Source organism: Mustela lutreola, chromosome 18 (assembly GCF_030435805.1).
Source record: "Mustela lutreola isolate mMusLut2 chromosome 18, mMusLut2.pri, whole genome shotgun sequence".
NCBI classification, from domain to species: domain Eukaryota; kingdom Metazoa; phylum Chordata; class Mammalia; order Carnivora; family Mustelidae; genus Mustela; species Mustela lutreola.
The window spans coordinates 6,665,787-6,685,498 of record NC_081307.1 but is presented as its reverse complement, the minus strand read 5'-3'; the positions used below and the strand labels follow the sequence as shown (position 1 = coordinate 6,685,498).

General features: G+C 34.0%; 1 protein-coding gene across 1 annotated transcript in view; it reads right to left on the bottom strand.

Moving 5' to 3' along the window:
* Positions 1–19,712, bottom strand: part of LOC131820570 (disintegrin and metalloproteinase domain-containing protein 18-like) — a 213,905-nt gene that overhangs the window by 109,159 nt on the left and 85,034 nt on the right. The window contains exons 13-15 of the mRNA XM_059156250.1: positions 15,581–15,676; positions 9,227–9,425; positions 2,060–2,165 (exon numbers count right to left, since the gene is read on the bottom strand). Of these exons, the coding sequence (XP_059012233.1) occupies positions 2,060–2,165; positions 9,227–9,425; positions 15,581–15,676 (401 nt within the window). The remainder of the gene's footprint in view (positions 1–2,059; positions 2,166–9,226; positions 9,426–15,580; positions 15,677–19,712) is intronic.

Below are 19,712 nucleotides of genomic sequence, written 5' to 3'. Positions count from 1 at the left end.
CAAAAGCAGGAGGAGGCACAGAGGGAGAAGTGGACTCCTTGTTGAGGAGGGAGCCTGGGATCATGACCTGAGCTAAATGCAGGTGCTTAACCAACTGAGCCACCAGCCACCCCTGTTGGCTCTTGTTTGATTATGCATTCAGTCACTTTATGTATTTTGATTGGAGAACAGGGTCTATGTATATTTCTGATAGATAGGGACTTACTATTGCAATTTTGTAAATTGTTTTTTGGTTGTTTTGTAATTCCTTTGTTCCTTTACTCCTCTTTTATTGTCTCCCTCTATGATTTTATTTTCTGTAGTTTTATGCTTTGATTCCATACAATTCTTTTTTATCTTATGTGTATCTACTTTAAAGTTTTTGCTTTCTGTTTGTCAAGAAGTTTACATAAAACAGCTTATATTTGTAACAATCAATCTTAGTTGATAAAAACTGAACACATATAAAAGCTCTACATTCTTACACTCCTCCTGTACATTTGTATTTTTGTGCTCACAATGTGTTTTTTTTACAGTATTTATGAATTAACAACTTATGGTAGTTATAGTTATTTTTATGTTTTTGTTCTTTAATCTTAAACTAGAGTGTGAATGATTTACCCCCCACTATATTACATTAGGATATTCTGATTTAAACTATTTATTTGCTATTTCTTGTGGGTTTTGTTCTTTCATATGTTTTCTTTTTCTAATTAGTATCCTTTCATTTTGGCTTAAAGAACCACCTTTGTCATTTCTTGTAAGGCTGGTCTTGTGATAAACTTCAGCTTTTGCTTGACTGGAAAATTCTAACATCTCACTCTCTTCTGGCATGCAGATTTCTGCTGAAAACGTACTTATAATTTTTTCATGTTCTCTTGTACCTATCAAGTTACTTTTCTCTTGATGCTTTTAAGATTCTTTTGTTTTTAATCTGACAGTTTAATTTTAACATATCTTGCTGTGGGGATTTTTGATTCATCTTTTTGCTTCCCCTGGGTTTCCTGGATCAGAGTATCCATTTCTTTCCCCCAGGTTAGGGAAATTTCCACCCATTATTGCTTTGAATAACCTTTCTGTCTTTTTCTTGCTCTCTTTCCATTCTGTTATAATGCTCTCTTTAGTGGTATAATGCTCTCTTTAGTGGTGTTCCTTGAGTTCCTTAAGCAATCTTCACTCTTTTTCTTTCCTTTTTAAGATATGGAGGTGTTGTACATATTGGGACACTAAATGCGGAGTCCAAATCCTTTGCTCCTCAGGAAGAAGCTGCAGTTGAGAGTTCCCTTCCAACTGCGTGGTGCTGGGCCAGTTGTGGGGTTTAGGAAGAGAGTATATATCTGCCCGTTTCAGTGTATTTCCTCAATTGCTCAGTGCGTAGAAGTCTCAGATATTTTCTGGATTTCTTTCAGAAGTAATTGTTCCCTGTGTACATGAACATGCAGTGTTTCTGTGGTAGGAGCAAAATTCCAGAACCTCCTATATTGCCATCTTGGTCAACTTCCTCTCTGTTATTATTATTCTTTTTGATTCTTTTGTTTTCAATACTTTTATGAAATTCAGGAAGTATTTGTTATGGATTAAGCTGTCCTTTATTGGAGTTCATAAATCCCTTAAAAATATTCTAGTACTCCCAATTAAGTTCTCATAGGTACTGCCACACTTTACATATCAGTATTTTGGAAACAAACAACAAAAACAAAAGAAGGAAACTTACTCCTCTCAATAATTTTATGTTTTAAAAATCAAAGCCTTAGGATTATTACCTAAATTAAAAAAAACCTCAGTTTTAAATCTCAAGATAATGTATAAGTTTCTGGGTTTAGGCCTACTTCCTACCTCTGGTAATAAGATAAGCATCAGCTCCCCCCCTTTTTTTTTGTTTAGTCTCATTATTAGACTATATCTGGGGAAAAAAAAACAGCAAAAAAGAAAACTGAATTATATTGAAGAACAATATATATAATGTTACTTGAAAATTTTTCTCCTGATATACAGTTTACTGTCCATTACTCTTTAGTGTCTATTGACAAGAAAGCTATAATTTTTATGACTCAATAAAAATTAATTTCTATATACATACTTCTGATCACAAGGTAATGGTTGTGAATTTTTAAAACCACAGTTTCCAGATTTGTCAATGTGGGAATTGATTTCTTTGAAACAGGCAAATGGAGCACCTTGAGCACCTAAAAATGTAAAGACGTCTATCAAATTATTATTCTTAATCCGAATTAAATTTTTTGTTCATAAAAAACAAACTTAATTCATAAATAAAATATAAAGAAAAAAAGTCATTCTTTTTTTCCTGTGTGTATACTGTTAATGCAAGTAGAAAGAAATAATTATCTAACAAAAAACAGAAAATAATATCTATTGTAGTAAAATTAAATTATTGTTAAAAATAATTTGCTGCCTCTGTGAGAATGCACACTGCCTCATCCAATGAATATTAGACTTGACCTTGTGATTTGACCTTCTCAATGAAATGAGAGATTTGAATATCTCACGGGCAGAAAGTATTGTGGGACTTGTGAATAGAACAAAAATGTTACATTCTCCTTTTTTTTTTTTTTCTGATGGGAAATAAGCAATCTTTTAAGTAAAGGTTCATTTGTCTGTCTAGGTATAATTGTCAAAGTAATATGGAGTAGCAGAATAGTTGTATTGGATATGGAAATCTGAGATATTTTAGAATTGTTTCCATTTCATTAAATACATGAATTGGTACATAAAAGTGGCATTTTCCTGTAAAATATGTGGCATTGTCAATTGAAGCCTTATAGTAGGTGATAAGAAAATTATTATCATTGGATAAGGAAGAGTAATTTATGCTATGTGAGGGTGAAACACTTGGAGAAACTCTCTTCTCAATGATTGAAAGGATGATAATAGCTCTAATAAACATGTTGTGTTAGGCAAAGAAGTAGGGAAACAGAATCTGTCTGTTACTTTTGGCTGTATTTGAACAGAAGTCAAAAGTACTCAAGAAAAAGATAAACTAAACTCAGGATAGAATCAATTATTTCAGAGGCAGTAATAAAAAAAAAAAATTGAGAAAGCCTAGAAAGGTGTCCATTCTACTGGCATTGGTGTGGATAATGATGGTTGCTGGCTGGTGTAAACTAGCCAAATTATTATGCTTATTTGATTGTTCTGTGTCTCTTCAGTGGTGGTGCTTGTTGATGGGTGTTAATCTGTTAGATTAATAAGAAAGTTTTCATATTATTTTTCATTTCCATGTTCTTCGCACATATTTCTATCCCAAAACTCTTGCCTCTAATCTTCTAGTCTTTTCACATCCAGGCTCCCCACCAAGAAACTAGGCCCTTTGTCATTGTTCATGAGTTTATCTATAATCTGCCTCTGGCTGCTTCTCCTTCTACATGAAAAGGATAACTAAATGGTCAGTATCTTTCAAGGCATCCTCCATAGTGAGTTTGCAGTATGGCTACTGCTCCCCCCAGTCGACTTATAACCAGTGACTGACCCATCATATGTATAAAATAAGCCTTGGTTTGTTCTTCTTGCGTAATTTGGTCATGATGAAATCCCATGTATCCACAGGTGTGAGTGGAAGGAGATGTAAAGAAAAATGTGTACTGTTTTAGGTTTCCTGCTTATGGACTTTTTCCTTTTGCTCTCTCTTTTTGCCTGTGCTTGAATCCAGGTGAATGAATGATTCTATCTATCTGACCATTTAACTTAGTATGTCTGACGTAACTGAGTTTAGGCTGTACAGTTCTGAATGCATGGTTATTTGGTGTCTGAAATGCTTTATCTCTACAGGGGTCACTAGTGTGACCAGAATTGTTTTGTTAAAGTGGTATGGTTCTCCAGTTAAGATGGCACAGTCTTGCTCCAGAAGCCTAGTGAACTGCCCTGTCATTCTCCCAAAGAAGCTTGGTATAAACCCCACACAGAATTTTTTTTTTTCTCTCTCACAACCTACACTTCTGATATTATTGGGGCCACTGTGTTTTTATAATTCAGAATGCATGGCTGCTTGCATTGCAGCTTGGACATGCTGCAGAGCCCTTTTCTGCTTTTCACCTCACTCAACATTAGCAACATTTTATGTCATCTAGTAGATGAAACTAAGCAGTACTTCCCCATGTGGAATATACTACCTCTAGATCCCAAAAAGAACTACCAGCGATTGTACTTCTTAGTTCAATAAGATGCAAGATACATAAAGTTTGTTATACTTTGTAGGGGATGTCAGGTCATACCTCTGATCACTGGACTCTAAAATTTTACTGATGACAAATTTCTAAACACTTTGAAAATCTGTCTCTGGTGTTTTTATTTACGTGTGTTTTATTTAATGTTCTAATATTCTAGGAGGCTTTGCTTATTTAGCTGGATTAGAACAAAATTATTGATGGAGTAGACAATGTGATATTACATATCTCTACAATTGCATTATGATTGAGGGCAGGAGAGTAAAACTAACCCTGCAACAAAACTCAACATTAATGCTATTATCCATTCCACATGAAAGCAAACCATTTCTAATTATTTTTTTTCAAATAGGAAAAGAAAAGAATATATTTTCCAAATCAGTGGTTATACTCCTACCACATATCTGAGGCCATGTTATTCTGCTATAGCATAGACACCATATCTGGCATAGTGGATATAATTACTTAGTCTACTACTTGTCTGCATTTGCAATAGATTCTTATTATCTTCTGATGCCATCTGGTTTCTGTAATTAAATGTAGATATACAGAACCATTTCTGCATTTTCTAGATCTTTTAAAAGAAAGTGGCATTAATTTGGGGGCACCTGGTTATCTCAGTCAGTTGGGCATCTGTCTGTGGTTTCAGGTCAGATCTTGATCTCAGGTTTATGAGCTCAAAGATGCTTTAAAACAAATAGCACTAATTTCTGGAAAGAGACATTTACACAAGCTTTCTCCATGACCTTGCCAACTAGGCTAAGGATATAATGATAGGATTGCAAAAACTATTAACATGTCAAACCTGATGATATCCCCTAGGACTGAAAAATAATTAGCAAATAGATTCGTGGATCTAGTGGACCCATTGTACATTGAAAGTTATCAAAGACTCTATTACCTAGCCCCTATGAGTCCCCGCTCTTACAAAGACAAAATGATGACACTGGGTTTCTGGTTAATTCATGTTAATTCATACACTCTTTGTCCACTAGTTTCCAAGGTGCTTGGCTATTTCATTTCCCACATGAACAGATAGAAACCTAATTAGGTGACTGAGAATCATTCAAGGATGTGCTAGAGAAATTATTAACATGTATGTTTGCCAAGGTGTTGTGTGGTTTCCCTTCTGGAACTCTCTAACCCTCTCTTATGTCAATGAGTTTTGGTTGTGAAAAGTGGCTTACATTCAGAATTTGAACATGAAATTATAGCATTTATTAATGGAACTCTACCGAGTCCCCTAGTCATCCATTTTTTTAATTTCCTTTGATGGTACAAACTGAGTAATATTCTATTATCTATCTTCCTGATTGTCTGTAGTCTAGGTGTCCATATCTGCTATGGCTTATTACAATAATTTTGTCTGTAGCATAGGTGTCCTTGTCTGCTACTGCTTATTACAATAATTTTATCCATCTGGTTTCTGGAAGCCAAGTACTGCTCTCTGGCCTTGATATTTTTAAGACCTTATCAATCATGCCTTTGCTATTAGTGAGCCTACTTCTAAATTACCATCTCCTCCTGCCACCACTGGCCTACAGAGAAGGCCACAATGAAGACTTAAAGTGATTTTGATACACCTGTTAGCACCACATTCCCTGTGACATTGGGTCTTCCTGTTGGGACTGTTTGGCCTTGTATTTATAGCATATACATTATATTCATTTCCCCGAGACTTTTCTTTCTTTCCTCCATTATTTCATGATAATTTCATCATTTAAATTTCACTTAAAGTGAGCCGTCCCATTTTCTCTCCTGCCTCTGGAAACACTTCTAATAGAATTTTTTTACCATCTTCTAGGATCCTAGCCAGGATGTTAATCCCTATTATTCTAAGAGAGTACTCCAAAAACAATGAACTTTCTTATCTGATCTTATGTTCCCCTGTCTAATCTTATATCAAACACTCTCAGAATCCAATTCCATGTAAAGTCTCTTGATTCTAGCAGTAAATGCTGGCTAGTACCTACAGATCCATTGAGGTATATTTCCTTTACTCCCTTATAAGTTCCAGCAAATCCTGTCTCTATTTGCTGTGCCTTAACTTAATTTTCAGCTTTAGTGTCCAGGACAGGTAGGAGAGAGATCCTAATGGAGATAAAATTTGTGTTATGAGTGATAGGCTTCCACATTTTCTTCAAACAATGGGAACATGCTTCTACCATTCTTAATTGGACAAAGGTGGTGGTGTAAGGGATCAGAGTTGTGTCATTTTATAAATAGAGTAGTTTCAGAGGCTAAAATTGCAGGGAACATGTTTTCATCTGTTCACATCCCAATTGTGGTTCTTCTTCTTTTTCCAGCCAGAATCTTAATCATGGTAAAGCAGACTTGACTGAGAATTTAAACTTCTCTGAAATTCCTTCAACTTGATAATTAAGTTTTTAACTTGCTTTAACCTTCTATTTTGAAAAATTAAAATCTTTCTATGAGTTAACAGTGGGGGCTCATTCAACATACACTTTGATTTCAAACGAACACCTTTTTGTTATCTTTTCTTAGATTTCAGTGTTGATTAGTAATAACCATCTAATACCCCTATCCTTATAGTTACAATTTCCCCCACACATTTCAATTATACCAGCTAATGGGTTATCTTTGACTTCTTAGTTCACTCAGTGAGGGTATTATCAACTTTCACCAGTTATGGCATGCTTATTCACAGCTTGGAAGTAAGTAACTTCGTTTTGAAAATGATCTTATAGGGGTGCCTGGGTAGCTCAGTGGGTGAAAGCCTCTGCCTTCGGCTCAGGTCATGATCCCAGGGTCCTGGGATTGAGCTCAGCATTAGGTTCTCTGCTCAGCAGGGAGCCTGCCTCCCCCCGCCCCCCGCCACCTGCCTCTCTGCCTACTTGTGATTTGTTTCAAATAAATGAAATAAAATCTTTAGAAGAAGGAAAAGAAAAGAAAATGATCTTATAGAATATTTTTTCATACCACTCTAAGGATCGTTTGTTAATGTTTAGAACTTCCAGAAGCTAGCATCTAGATGAAGTATAATGTGAAAGCTATTTATTAGTGATTAGAGCATCTGGAAGTGAGAGGAAGAAAGCAGGATAGAAAAGATAAGAAGTCAAACAGAAATGCAAGCCCAACAAAGACTTGACCAGTCCTACGCTGTTTGCCAGAGTACAAAGTGTGCCTGATTTATGCCTGATTAGACTCCAATGCTCAGGCCTTTATATCCCACCTCAATTAATTATTAGATTTGTGCTGTCCTGGGAAAGATGTACTTTTGGGTGAGGTGTCTGTAGTTAAGACAAATTCTGGAGAAATGAGCTAACAGCTAGAATTGATAATGACAGCAGATGGTATTTCTCTTGTCCACTACACAATTTTCCCAGCATTTTATTTTCTTTCCTTTAACTGCACTTAGCACAATTAAAGTTTTAATATTTCTTTTGTATTTATGTTTTTACTATCTTTGTCTCTTGATCATAAACTCCATGAGTAAAATAACCATGTGACAATATTCAACTTGTTGAATACTATCAGTTCTGTGTGCTCTTGCCTTAAGTACAGCCTTTTGTCCTATAATTTTTGGTAACATAAGAACAATAAAAAAGTGTCTCCTTCGGGTAGGAGCCAAATAAATGAAGAAAGGGGGGATGAATGTATGAACTACATCAAAAGATCAAATTTTGACCCAGTTGGGTAAGTTTTTGTGGGACACCAGATCATAACTTAGAAGAGGAAATACATACTAATGGTTAAGTCATACTTAAACATCCTCATTTTAATTAGAACTCAAAAAGATGTCAAATGACAAGTAGTTCAATTCTGGATCAAAGATTTATTTAATAAAAAAGAAGAGTATGGCCTGGATAATCCTTAATGGATGTTATAGGGAGTATTATTTAATTTTTTAAAAAGATTTTATTTATTTATTTATTTGACAGAGATCACAAGAAGGCAGAGAGGCAGGCAGAAAGAGAGGGGAAGCAGGCTCCCTGCTGAGCAGAAAGCCTGATGCGGGGGCTTGATCCCAGGATGCTGGGATCATGACCTGAGCTAAAGGCAGCGGCTTAACCCACTGAGCCACCCAGGTGCCCCATTATTTAATTTTATTTTTAAATGATGTATTAAATCTTGATATAAAGATACTGTGGCAATGACAAATAATATTTTTTGAATGCAAATAAGCACTGAAAAAGAAAAACAGCAAAGACATAACCAAATAAAAAGTGGAATCCTGAAATACAGCCAACAGAAAATACCACTGCTCTGATTTAGGAGATTATAGCTCTGTAGCTCTGGTTAAATGTTGGTTAAGTCACCTAATTTGAAACTTGTTACTAAGGATAAGTTTCAGATAATTAGGAAAACAGTATAAGTTGCATTCTATGCCCTTTGGTATAAACTATAGACCTTATTATTGCAGGGCAAATAACTAAAAAGTGGTGCTTGCACTACTTTTACTCAATTAGTAAATGATTTATCTGAATACATTTCATTGAGTAATTTTTGTCCATTCAAATTTCATTTAATCCTTCTAAAATCATATTGGGGTATTATGAATACTTACTGCCTAAAAAGGAAGCATAGATGCGCAACTCTTATTTGAATTATTTGGAAAAATCATTTAAAAAGAAAATATAAAAATGAATTTGGGTCAGTGGCTTATGGATACTGCTCTCCTAACTGTTCCTCAGTCAAGAGATATGATTATCCTTGAATGAAATTCACTCTGAACTTCTTGTTTTATGCCATTAAAGTTAGATGGTGAAGATACGAAGTAAAAAAATTTAAGTAAAATTCTAGAATCTACTAACTTGCTGTTCCAATCTCTAAGTAATTATGAGTGGTAAAAATGGATTTTTGCGCAGGTTGCTAAGTATAAAAATCAAAAATCAAACCATGAAAAGAGAGATGTACAATATTATCCTGGAGATACTATACAATACTATACTATATTACTGTCCTCTAAAAAATCTTCCTTAATTCAAATTTGTTCATTATTGAGCTTGAGATCCAAGTTCTACGTCAGAGTGGTGTGATATGTATTTCATCATATAGAGGAATCCAAATTTAAGGTAATATAAATACATAAGAAAGAACAATACCTTCTCCAAGTACCTGGGCACATTGGTTATCTTTAGTTTGGCATCGTCCTTTATAACAATATGCAGTTCCCAAACTGCACAACATGCCATCTGATGCATAAGTGTCAGGGACGCAATTACTGGATGTTCCATTGCAATATTCTGTAAAATCACATTCTTGATCAACGCTCTTTCTACATGGAACGCCTGCTACTGCTATCTAGGAGCAAACAGAAAAAGAAAATCACGTTCTTGGGGATGACTATTCTTCCTTACTTAGTAAAGAGATTTATCAAATAAAATATGCCTAATTATTGATATTTGGGGGAATCATAAAATTCCCAAGGTTGTGAGTTCTCTGAAAGAAATGTCAGATCCATTATTCATTATAAAGCCTGAAGGAAAGTGTCTCAGATATAAAAGGATTCTTTGTGACAGAGAGTTTACAACTCTTCTGTGTTCCGCATTGGGAGGCCATCTAACTCAACCTGCATTTAGAGGGAGCCTAAAGAGGTAACACATACCCGTTCCGCAAAACTGAAGGAAAAATGCCCATACTTTTTTGTTCTTGAAGTGACCAAGAACCAAACTGCCTCGTTTCAATATCTTGTTTGGATTTTCACTAGCTTATTTGTGTGGTGAGATATATAATCTCTCTTTTGCAGTTGTTTCTAGTTTGTAAACTCAGGATGATAAACATACTCTCAGAGAGTTTTTGTTAGTATTAAACTGAGTTAAACTGGATTATTTGTTTTTTGGGGTGTGGAGTTTAATATGTTTGTTATAAATTTTGGATACCACTTTATCAGTTATGTCATTTGCAAATATATTCCCCATTCAGTAGGCTGCCTTTTAGTTTTGCTGTTTCCTTTGCTATGACAAAGCTTTTTATCTTGATGAAGTCCCAGTAATTCATTTTTGCTTTTGTTTCCCTTGCCTTTGGCAACATGTCTAGTAAGAATTTACTATGGTTGAGGTCGAAGAGCTTTCTGCCTGTGTTCTCGTCTAGGATTTTGATGGTTTCCTGTCTCACATTTAAGTCTTTCATCCATTTTGAATTTATATTTGTGTATGGTATAAGAAAGTGGTCCAGTTTCATTCTATCACACGTTACTCTTCAGTTTTCTCAACATCACTTGTTGAAGAAACTTTTTTCCATTGGATATTCTTTTTTTTTTTTAATTTTTTTTTATTTTTTTTTTTTAAGATTTTTATTTATTTATTTATTTGACAGAGAGAGATCACAAGTAGGCAGAGAGGCAGGCAGAGAGAGAGAGAGAAGGAAGCAGGCTCCCTGCTGAGCAGAGAGCCCGATGCAGGACTCAATCCCAGGACCCTGAGATCATGACCTGAGACGAAGGCAGCGGCTTAACCCACTGAGCCACCCAGGCGCCCCTCCATTGGATATTCTTGTAAATTTTTGTAAATTCCTGCTTTGCAAAGATTAGTGACCATATAGTTGTGGGTCCATTTCTGGTTTTTCTTTTCTGTTCCATTGATCAATATATGTTTGTACCAGTATCAAACTGTCTTGATGACTACGGCTCTGTACTGTAGCTTGAAGTCTGGAATCATGATGCTTCCAGTTTTGCTTTTCTTTCTCAGGGTTGCTTTAGGTATTTGGGGTCTTTGTGGATCCATACAAATTTTAGGATTGCTTGATGTGGCTCTGTGAAAAAATACTGTTGGTATTTTGATAGGGACAGTGTTAAATGTATAGACTGCTCTGGGTAGTATAGACATTTTAACATTGTTTGTTCTTCCAATCAATGCATATGGAATGTCTTTCCATTTGTTTTGTGTCCTCTTCAATTTCTTTCATCAGTGTTCTATACATTTCAGGGTGCGGATCTTCCACCTATCTGGTTAGGTTTATTCCTAGACATCTTTTGGTCTTCAGTGCAATTATAAATGGGACTGAGCCCTTGGTTTTTTCTTTCTGCTGCTTCATTATTGGTGCATAGAAATGCAACAAATTTCTGTACATTTATTTTATCTCCTGTGACTCTGCTGAATTCAGGTGTTAGTTTTAACAATTTTTTGATGGAGTCTTTTTGGTTTTCTATACAGAGTATCATATCATCTGCAAATATTGAAAGCTGTACTTCTTCTTTGTCTATTAAGATGGCTTTTATTTGTTTTTGTTGTCTGATTGCTGAGGCTAAGATTTCCAGTACTGTATTAAATAGTAATGGTGACAATGGACATCCCTGTCTTACTCCTTACTATAGAGAAAAAGCTCTCAGTTTTTCCCCATTGAGGATGATATTAGCTGTAGGTTTTTGCACATGGCCTTTATGCTGTTGAGGCATATTCCACCAAATAATCTAGTTAAGAAATGAGCAGAAGACATGAATAGGCTTTTTTTTTTTTCAAAGACATCCAGATGGGTAAGAGACACATGAAAAGATGCTCAACATCACTCATCATCAGGGAAGTACAAATCAAAACCAGAATGAGCTATCACCTCACACCTGTCAGAATGGCTAAAATTAACAATTCAGGAACAACAGGTTTTGGTGAGGATGTGGGGAAAGGGGAATTCTCTTGCACTGTTAGGAATGCAAACTGGTGCAGCTACTCTGGAAAACAGTATGGAGTTTCCTCAAAAAGTTAAAAATAGAACTACCCTATGATCCCAAAATTGTACTACTAGATATTTACCCAAAAGATTCACAGATATGAAGGGGTACAAGCCTCTCAATATTTATAGCAGCATTATTAACAATAGCCAAATTATATGTCCATCAACTGATGAATGGATAAAGAAGATGTGGTTCCTATATACAACAGAATATTACTCAACCATCAAAAAGAATGAAATCTTGTCATTTACAATGACATGGGTGGAGCTAGAATGTATTATACTAAGGGAGATCAGTCAGAGAAAGAAAAATGCTATATAATTTCACTCATGTAGAATTTAAGAAATAAAACATGAACATATCAGAAGGGAAAAAAAGAGGGGGGGAATAAACCATAAGATACTTTTAATAATAGAGAACAAACTAAGGGTTGATGGAGGTATGTGGGTGGGGAATGTGCTAGATGGGTGATGGGTATTAAGAAGGACATTTGTTATTAAAAAAAATAAATTAAATAGGCATTTGCTATGATGAGTACTGGGCATTGTATGTGAGTGATGAACCAACACTACTCTTGAAATCAATATTGCACTGTATGTTAACTAACTAGAATTTAAATAAAAATTTGAGAAAAAACTGAGTTAACGTAAAAAGTGCTAGAACAACACATAGTAAACAATGTATATAATAGTTATCAACATCATTATATAGATTATTATCGGGAAGTAGAATGGCCTCCTTGCATAGCTTAGTTATTGTCAAATTTATAGGGCCTGTGAAGTACTTTATCTATTACCTTTCATAGGGAGGTTTATCTCCTTTCCCCAACACACGCACTCCACAGTTCTGTTTAATTGAATTAATAATAGACTGAGACAAAGATGAGTAACAGATGAATGAAGTGGTGTCTTAAAGTGATGAAATTTTTTTTAAAAAAGTATTTCAACCTAAAATCCTATACCTTCAAAATCTATATTTCAAAAATTAATGAGAAATACTTTCTTAAGCAAGTAATAACTGAGAAAATTCTTTTTTAGCAGATCTAAATTACCAGAAATCATAAGGGAGGTCATCAGGCACAAAGAATATGATACTAAACAGAAATCTAAAATACAAAAGGAAATTAAGAATAAAAGATGGAATAATTATTTTTAGTTATTAAGTTCATTTTTCCTTTATTTAACTTCTCTAAAAGATAAAAAATATATATATAAAGCAAAAATAGTAACAAGATATTTTGCATTTCTAGAAATGAGACTGTCCTAGGTGTTTAAAGGAGCTGCTTTTAATTAGGACCTCGGATTCTGTAAAAAAAGTCATTTTAGTTTTTATCCGTTTTTTCCACAAGCAAGCACCCTAATGCCCTGGGCCGCACACTAGTCCTCTTTACTCTCAGAGATGCTGCTACTGGCTCTGCCTTGGCTTGTACTCTGACATGCTTGAGTAATAGTGAGTTTAGTTGTGGATGTTGCACACACATTTGTGAGTTAACCACTGTTTGAATGCTGCTGCTTTTTAGAGTTTTCCTAAAGTACAATAGATTTTTGAAGTTTTAGGTAACTGGAAAATTTTAAGCTTTTGCACTTTTTTTTTTTAAAGACTATTTATTTATTTATTTATTTGAGATAGAGAGAGAGCAGAATGAGTGAGAACAAGTTAGGGAGCTGGGCAGAGGGAGAAGCAGACTCCTTGCTGAGCAGGAAGCCTGATTGCAGGGCTCAAGCCCAGGACCCTGGGATCATGATCTGACCCCAAGGCAGATGCTTAACTGACTGAACCATCAAAGTGCCCTCAACTTTTGTGGTTAAAAGTGTTTTGGAAAGGCTGAAACAAAGTGAAAACATACAAAACTTATAATTTTTGCTTTGCAAAATTATACAGAGGCGTCTGTTTACCATTTATTCTGTAATCCTCACTTTCTCTATAACTTCAATTTAAACTTGTATTTTTTAAATCATTGTAGGAATTCTATCTTCTGCTATATCTTTGTACATTCCAACCAAGTTATTTGGAATGTTTGTGAGTTAGTTTCCACACCATCAAAATGCACTGCCACTAAAGACTGTAAAGAGAGAGTACATTTTTTTGAAGGGTTGAGACAAATTGCTTACAAATTTTCATAATTTGTGAATAATAAAGAGACAGTTTGTATAATTTTTAAATAATGAATACTTTTTTTGAAAACAAACTAAACAAACAAAAAGGGGAATGAGCCACTAACAAGCACCGCAACATAAATGAACTTCAAATGCATTATGCTAACATGCCTAATTACAATGTTTACACATATGACTCCATTTATATTTCAGCAAAAGGAAAATTGCAGATGCAGAAAACAGATCTGTAGTTTCCAGGGTCAGTGGGTGTAGAAATGGGTTGAATACAAGGAAGTACATGGTGACTTTTTGGGAGTGGTGATAAAATCAACTGTCCCTTAATTGTGGTGCTATTTATAAGACTGAAAGTTTGTTAAAACGCTCAGAATTATTCACTGAAAGAATTTTACTATAATAAAGTTATAGTTTAGTAAGTTATACCTTAATTAAAAAATTGAACAAAAAGAATATGGTGGAATATTTGAACAAAAAGAACATGTGGAATATTTATGTGTATATAATATATCAAAATTAAAATTATAAAATATTTTGCTTTATGGAACTTGAGTTCTCACCCAAACATATGTCTTAAAAATAATATCATATTAGTATACCAATATTTAGCCTGCAGTTACTAATTCTTTTATAATATGCAATAATTTATCTAACTGTTCAAATACTAATAAATATTGTTTATTTGCTACTGTGAACAATTCTGCAATTAATATTCTTTTTTGACTTTTCCATACATGTGCATATTTCTAACATATGTACATAAGAGAAACTGACTGGTAATCTATACTCTGCTCAGAGATATTCAAATATTGCTCACCAAAAGGATTGTAGCAATTCAAAATTCCACAAATACTCTCAAAAAATGATCTTTATCCCTTTTTTTGGTTTAATATTAACACTGTTGTTCTTAAGATTACCATTTGGATGACTACTTTATATATTGTATTATTTTTATTTGTGTTTACCTTAACTATTGCACATGAAGTACACATATTGAACAATTTTACTTTCATTGTTATAAATTGCCTGAGCATCCCCTTTGCCTGTGTGTGTGATTTGTCTTTTATTTATCAATATCTGAGAGTTATTTACATATTCTGTATGCTATTCATTTTCTCTGCTACACAATTTGTCTATTTGTGTTACAATTTTTCCATGGTCATTTACCATTTATTTGATTTCACAATTTCCTGTATAATTGATAATATCTTGACATAGTAATGTCTATGTTTACCCTTTCTTTTTTTTTTTTTTTAAGATTTTATTTATTTATTTGACAGAGATCACAAGTAGGCAGAGAAGCATGCAGAGAGAGAGAGGGGGAAACAGACTCCCTGCTGAGCAGAGAACCAGATGTGGGGCTCGATCCCAAGACCCTGGGATCACGACCTGAGCTGAAGGCAGAGGCTTTAACCCACTGAGCCACCCAGGCGCCCCTATGTTTACCCTTTCTTTATATGGTAATTTAGAAGGCAGTAAACTGTAGTTTTAACACAAAAGAATAATCAGTACCTATCTGTGATGCATTCTTTAATTCATGGTAGTTTTCCTTTTTACTTGTGGTTGTTTATGGACTCTTCATTATTCTATATGCATTTTATCAACTCCACAATAATTTAATTAATATAGACTTCTATGATCACAATTTAATTTCCTTTTTGTAAACATTGGAAACTTACCTCACAGTTTGATGTACAGCATGGTCCAGAACCACATCTTGCTGAGCCTTTCAGTTTACATGTATTAAAATCACAGCACTTCTTAAACTGACATTCCTAAAATTTCATAAGAAATATTGTTGTAGTTCAACAATTTAACAGCTCTTATGTATTAATCTTAGCTTCTATTTATACATTTTTGTGTTCAACTTTTCAATTATACAATATATTCAATGAAGCTTTATTATTTTATTACTTCTAGAATGTCCAAAAGAACATGTAAGAACTAAATAACATCTAAAATAGTAGTTGATCAGTGACATTTATTACTTATAATCATTGGTGACTAATTCATAAATTACCAAAATGGAAATATATTTTCGAGGAAGGAACATGTGAGTTTCCAAGAGAAAATCTTCCCCAATTGTCTTCTTCGTGTTTTGTTTATTCCAGGTTCATTTTGCAAATAAAGTTAAAGTAGAGTTAGACAATAATTACAACTAAAATACATTTGATTTAATAATTATGTGTTATGTTTTACTATAATGAAATTAACAAAAAAGATATGTTAATAAATATGTTAATATGTTAATGAATATTAACATATATTTACATGTTATATAATTATATATAGTTATATAATAATATATAATAATATGTTAATAAATTTTAATTTTAATTTTTTAGTATTTCTTGCTTTTTATTTAAAAATGCTTATAATTTATTCTTTTTTTAAAATTTCTTTTCAGTGTAACAGAATTCATTGTTTTTGCACCACACCCAGTGCTACATGCAATGCACACCCTCCATAATGCCCACCACCTGGCTCCCCCAACCACCCACCTCCTGCTCCTTCAAAACCTTCAGGTTGTTTTCCAGAGTCCATGGTATCTCATGGTTTATCTCCCCCTCCAATTTCCCTCAACTCCCTTCTCCTTTCAATCTCCCCATATCCTCCATGTTATTTGTTATGCTCTGCAAATAAGTGAAACCATATGATAATTGACTCTCTCTGCTTGACTTATTTCACTCAGCATAATCTCTTCCAGTCACGTCCATATTGCTACAAAAGTTGGGTATTCACCCTTTCTGATGGAGGCATAATACTCCATAGTGTATATGGACCACGTCTTCCTTATCCATTCGTCCGTTGAAGGGCATCTTGGTTCTTTCCACAGTTTGGTGACTGTGGCCATTGCTGCTATAAACATTGGGGTAGAGATGGCCCTTCTTTTCACTACATCTGTATCTTTGGGGTAAATACCCAGTAGTGCAATGGCAGGGTCATAGGGAAGCTCTATTTTTAATTTCTTGAGGAATCTCCACACTATTCTCCAAAGTGACTGCACCAACTTGCATTTAATATTTCTTGTTTTGAAGATTTATTTGACAGAGAAATAGTGAGCAAGAGAGAAAGCACAAGCAGGGGAAGCAGGAGGCAGAGGGAGAGGGAGAAGCAGGCTCCCTATTGAGCAGGGTAGCCCAATGTGTTGCAGGGCTAGGTCCCAGGACTCTGGGATCATGACCTGGGCTTAAAGCAGAACTTAAGGGGCTAATCCATCCAGGTGCCCCTCTGTATTTTTACAAGTTAAATGACAGTCAATTGTTATTCAAAAGGAGTAATAATTTAAATAATAAACTAAATATTGTTTCCATGTAAATAAATTGCATTTATATAATTTTTTAATATTTTTGTATTCTTAACACTTTAAAAAAGTCAAACATTTTCTGTTTACTCAAAAAACTGGTTTCAAAGATTTTGTCCTTTAACATAAAGGTAAGATTCTTCTTTATTTCTATTCCATTTGTTATTGATTTTTCATGTCTTTAGACATGAAAAATCAATAGTCAGTCAATCAATCAAATCAATGTCAATAGGAATGTATTTATAAATATTCACGTGCTAGAAATAATGCAGAAAATATAGAGTAAAAGCTGAAGCTGTTTCTATACTTCCCAGATTATCCATAGCTTCAATATCCTTATTAGTGTGTGTGTGTGTGTGTGTGTGTGTGTGTGTGTGTGTGCTCTTTCACGGACAGTAATTGAAGATCCTCTCCCAACTACATATTTCAATACTAATTATGACAAAATGTGTTTAACTTACAATGAGTTAGTAGGGAAATTGTGTCTCGTTTTTTAAATCATTTCTCTAATTACTAGTGAATGTGAGCATGAACTTTCACTTTGTACAACATTATGAATTAAATGATCATTACTTTTGACCACTTTGAGTATTTTGTTTTTCCTTCTTTTTCCCACTAACTAGTGGGAAAAGTTTTTATATAATATCCAGTTATCCTTTCTCTCTTCTGTATGTTTACAACATTTCTTTGAAGTCTATTGTTTGTCTTGTTAATGGTGCCTGTCATATTGTGAAATTTGTAATGTCCTTTCTTTATGATTATTGGGTTTTATGTCTCTTTACCAAGACCTCCATTATGCAAAGACTATTATCAATACTTGATTGTATCTTTGTTTTTATTTAAAACTTACAGATTTATTTTTTCTGAAATGTATGTTTATATTTTGTGGGATATTTGTTCAAATATGTATTACTTGTCATTATATTTGTTTATACAAGAACAAATGTATACTCCACATGTATAGGTGGGTTTATAAAATAGAACTTCATTTTGTAAAATTAAGGATATTTATGAAGATACAGATGTCCATGTCATTCTGCCAAAGACCACCTGGAACACACCTGTAGTTCAACAAATTGGATTTATTACTAGTGTCAGCCAAGGAGAATGCACATTCTGAGAAACTGTGGTACTCCTCAGTGAAAGGTTACAATTACAGAATTTGGGCTTGTGTTGGGTAATTTGAGGCATATAAGGAATCTGGGCTTTGTCAGATTAGATGCTGTCAGAAAAGAAGGGGTATATCTCTGACTAAGTATTCTAATAGTGCTTATCTAGAAGAGGAGGGACTATACTAATGCTAAAGCTGAAATTGATAAAGGAGCAGGAATTTCTCACATTAGCCAGGATAGGAGGATATTTGGTCATTTCTGTGACTTGAATAATTCCCAAGTTTTACTTGTATTCAGACATTGAGAGTGGCCTTGCTTTTTCTCTTCATCTATCATGATCACAGATGTTGAGTTTTTCTGAAATTATTTAACAGGAGAACCCCACAACCCATCTATGGCAGGCCAGCTCCTAGCAACACCAAGGCCCAGCTGATATTATTAGGCCAGATCCTGCACATCAGAGGCTGCTTCTACCTTTCTCATAATGAATGCACTGGATTTATAGATAAACAATTCTGACATTATATATTTCCATCCTGAAAATGAATGTTATATATCTATATAACTTTTACATATATAGATAGTTAAATCACTGATGGATAAGTGTAGATATTATAGATAAAGATATATAGGTATCAATTTTCTTTTCTTGTGCCAATAGCCCAATACAACATGAATGCAATTAAACAGCCTCAAAGTATGTTTGATGTTTAAGGCAAGATTTATTCCAAATCAACTTTTTCTATAAAAAGTTCCTTACATTCTTTCTAAGTTCTTGTTAAGGAAAACTTTCAAATAAACTCTCCAAGTACTGTTATGACTAATGGGTATTCTAGAAATGATACATAATTATAAAGATAATTACACTATCCACGCATTCACTGAATCAACAAGTATTTGTTGAGTACCTTGTAAGTACCAGATGCTAGTCTATGCACTGGCAATCAAGCAATTATTAAGATATGGACTATATTTATTTTAAATTTTCTGTTTTTTGTTTTGTTTTGTTTTGTTTTGTTTTGCCAATGCCACCTCATTTTAATCACAGTATGTGTTTGTGTTTGTGTGTGCACATTTGTATTTAATTTGCTAGGGATGTTAATTGTCCCAAATTAATAAAATGGGTGTATAGACTTAATTTTTATTTCTACATGGAAAGAAAAAGTTAGAACATAATGTCTTTCTTCTATAATTTAGAAAATATTGTATAAAATCAGCATAATTTCTTTTTTTAAATTGAATATAGTTGACACACAACATTACATTAGTTTCAGATGCACAGCAGAGTGACTCAGTTTCTCTATACATTATGCTCTGCTCACCACAAGTGTAGCTACCATCTGTCACTATACAATGCTATTATGGTGTCATTGACTATATTCTCTATCCTGTGCT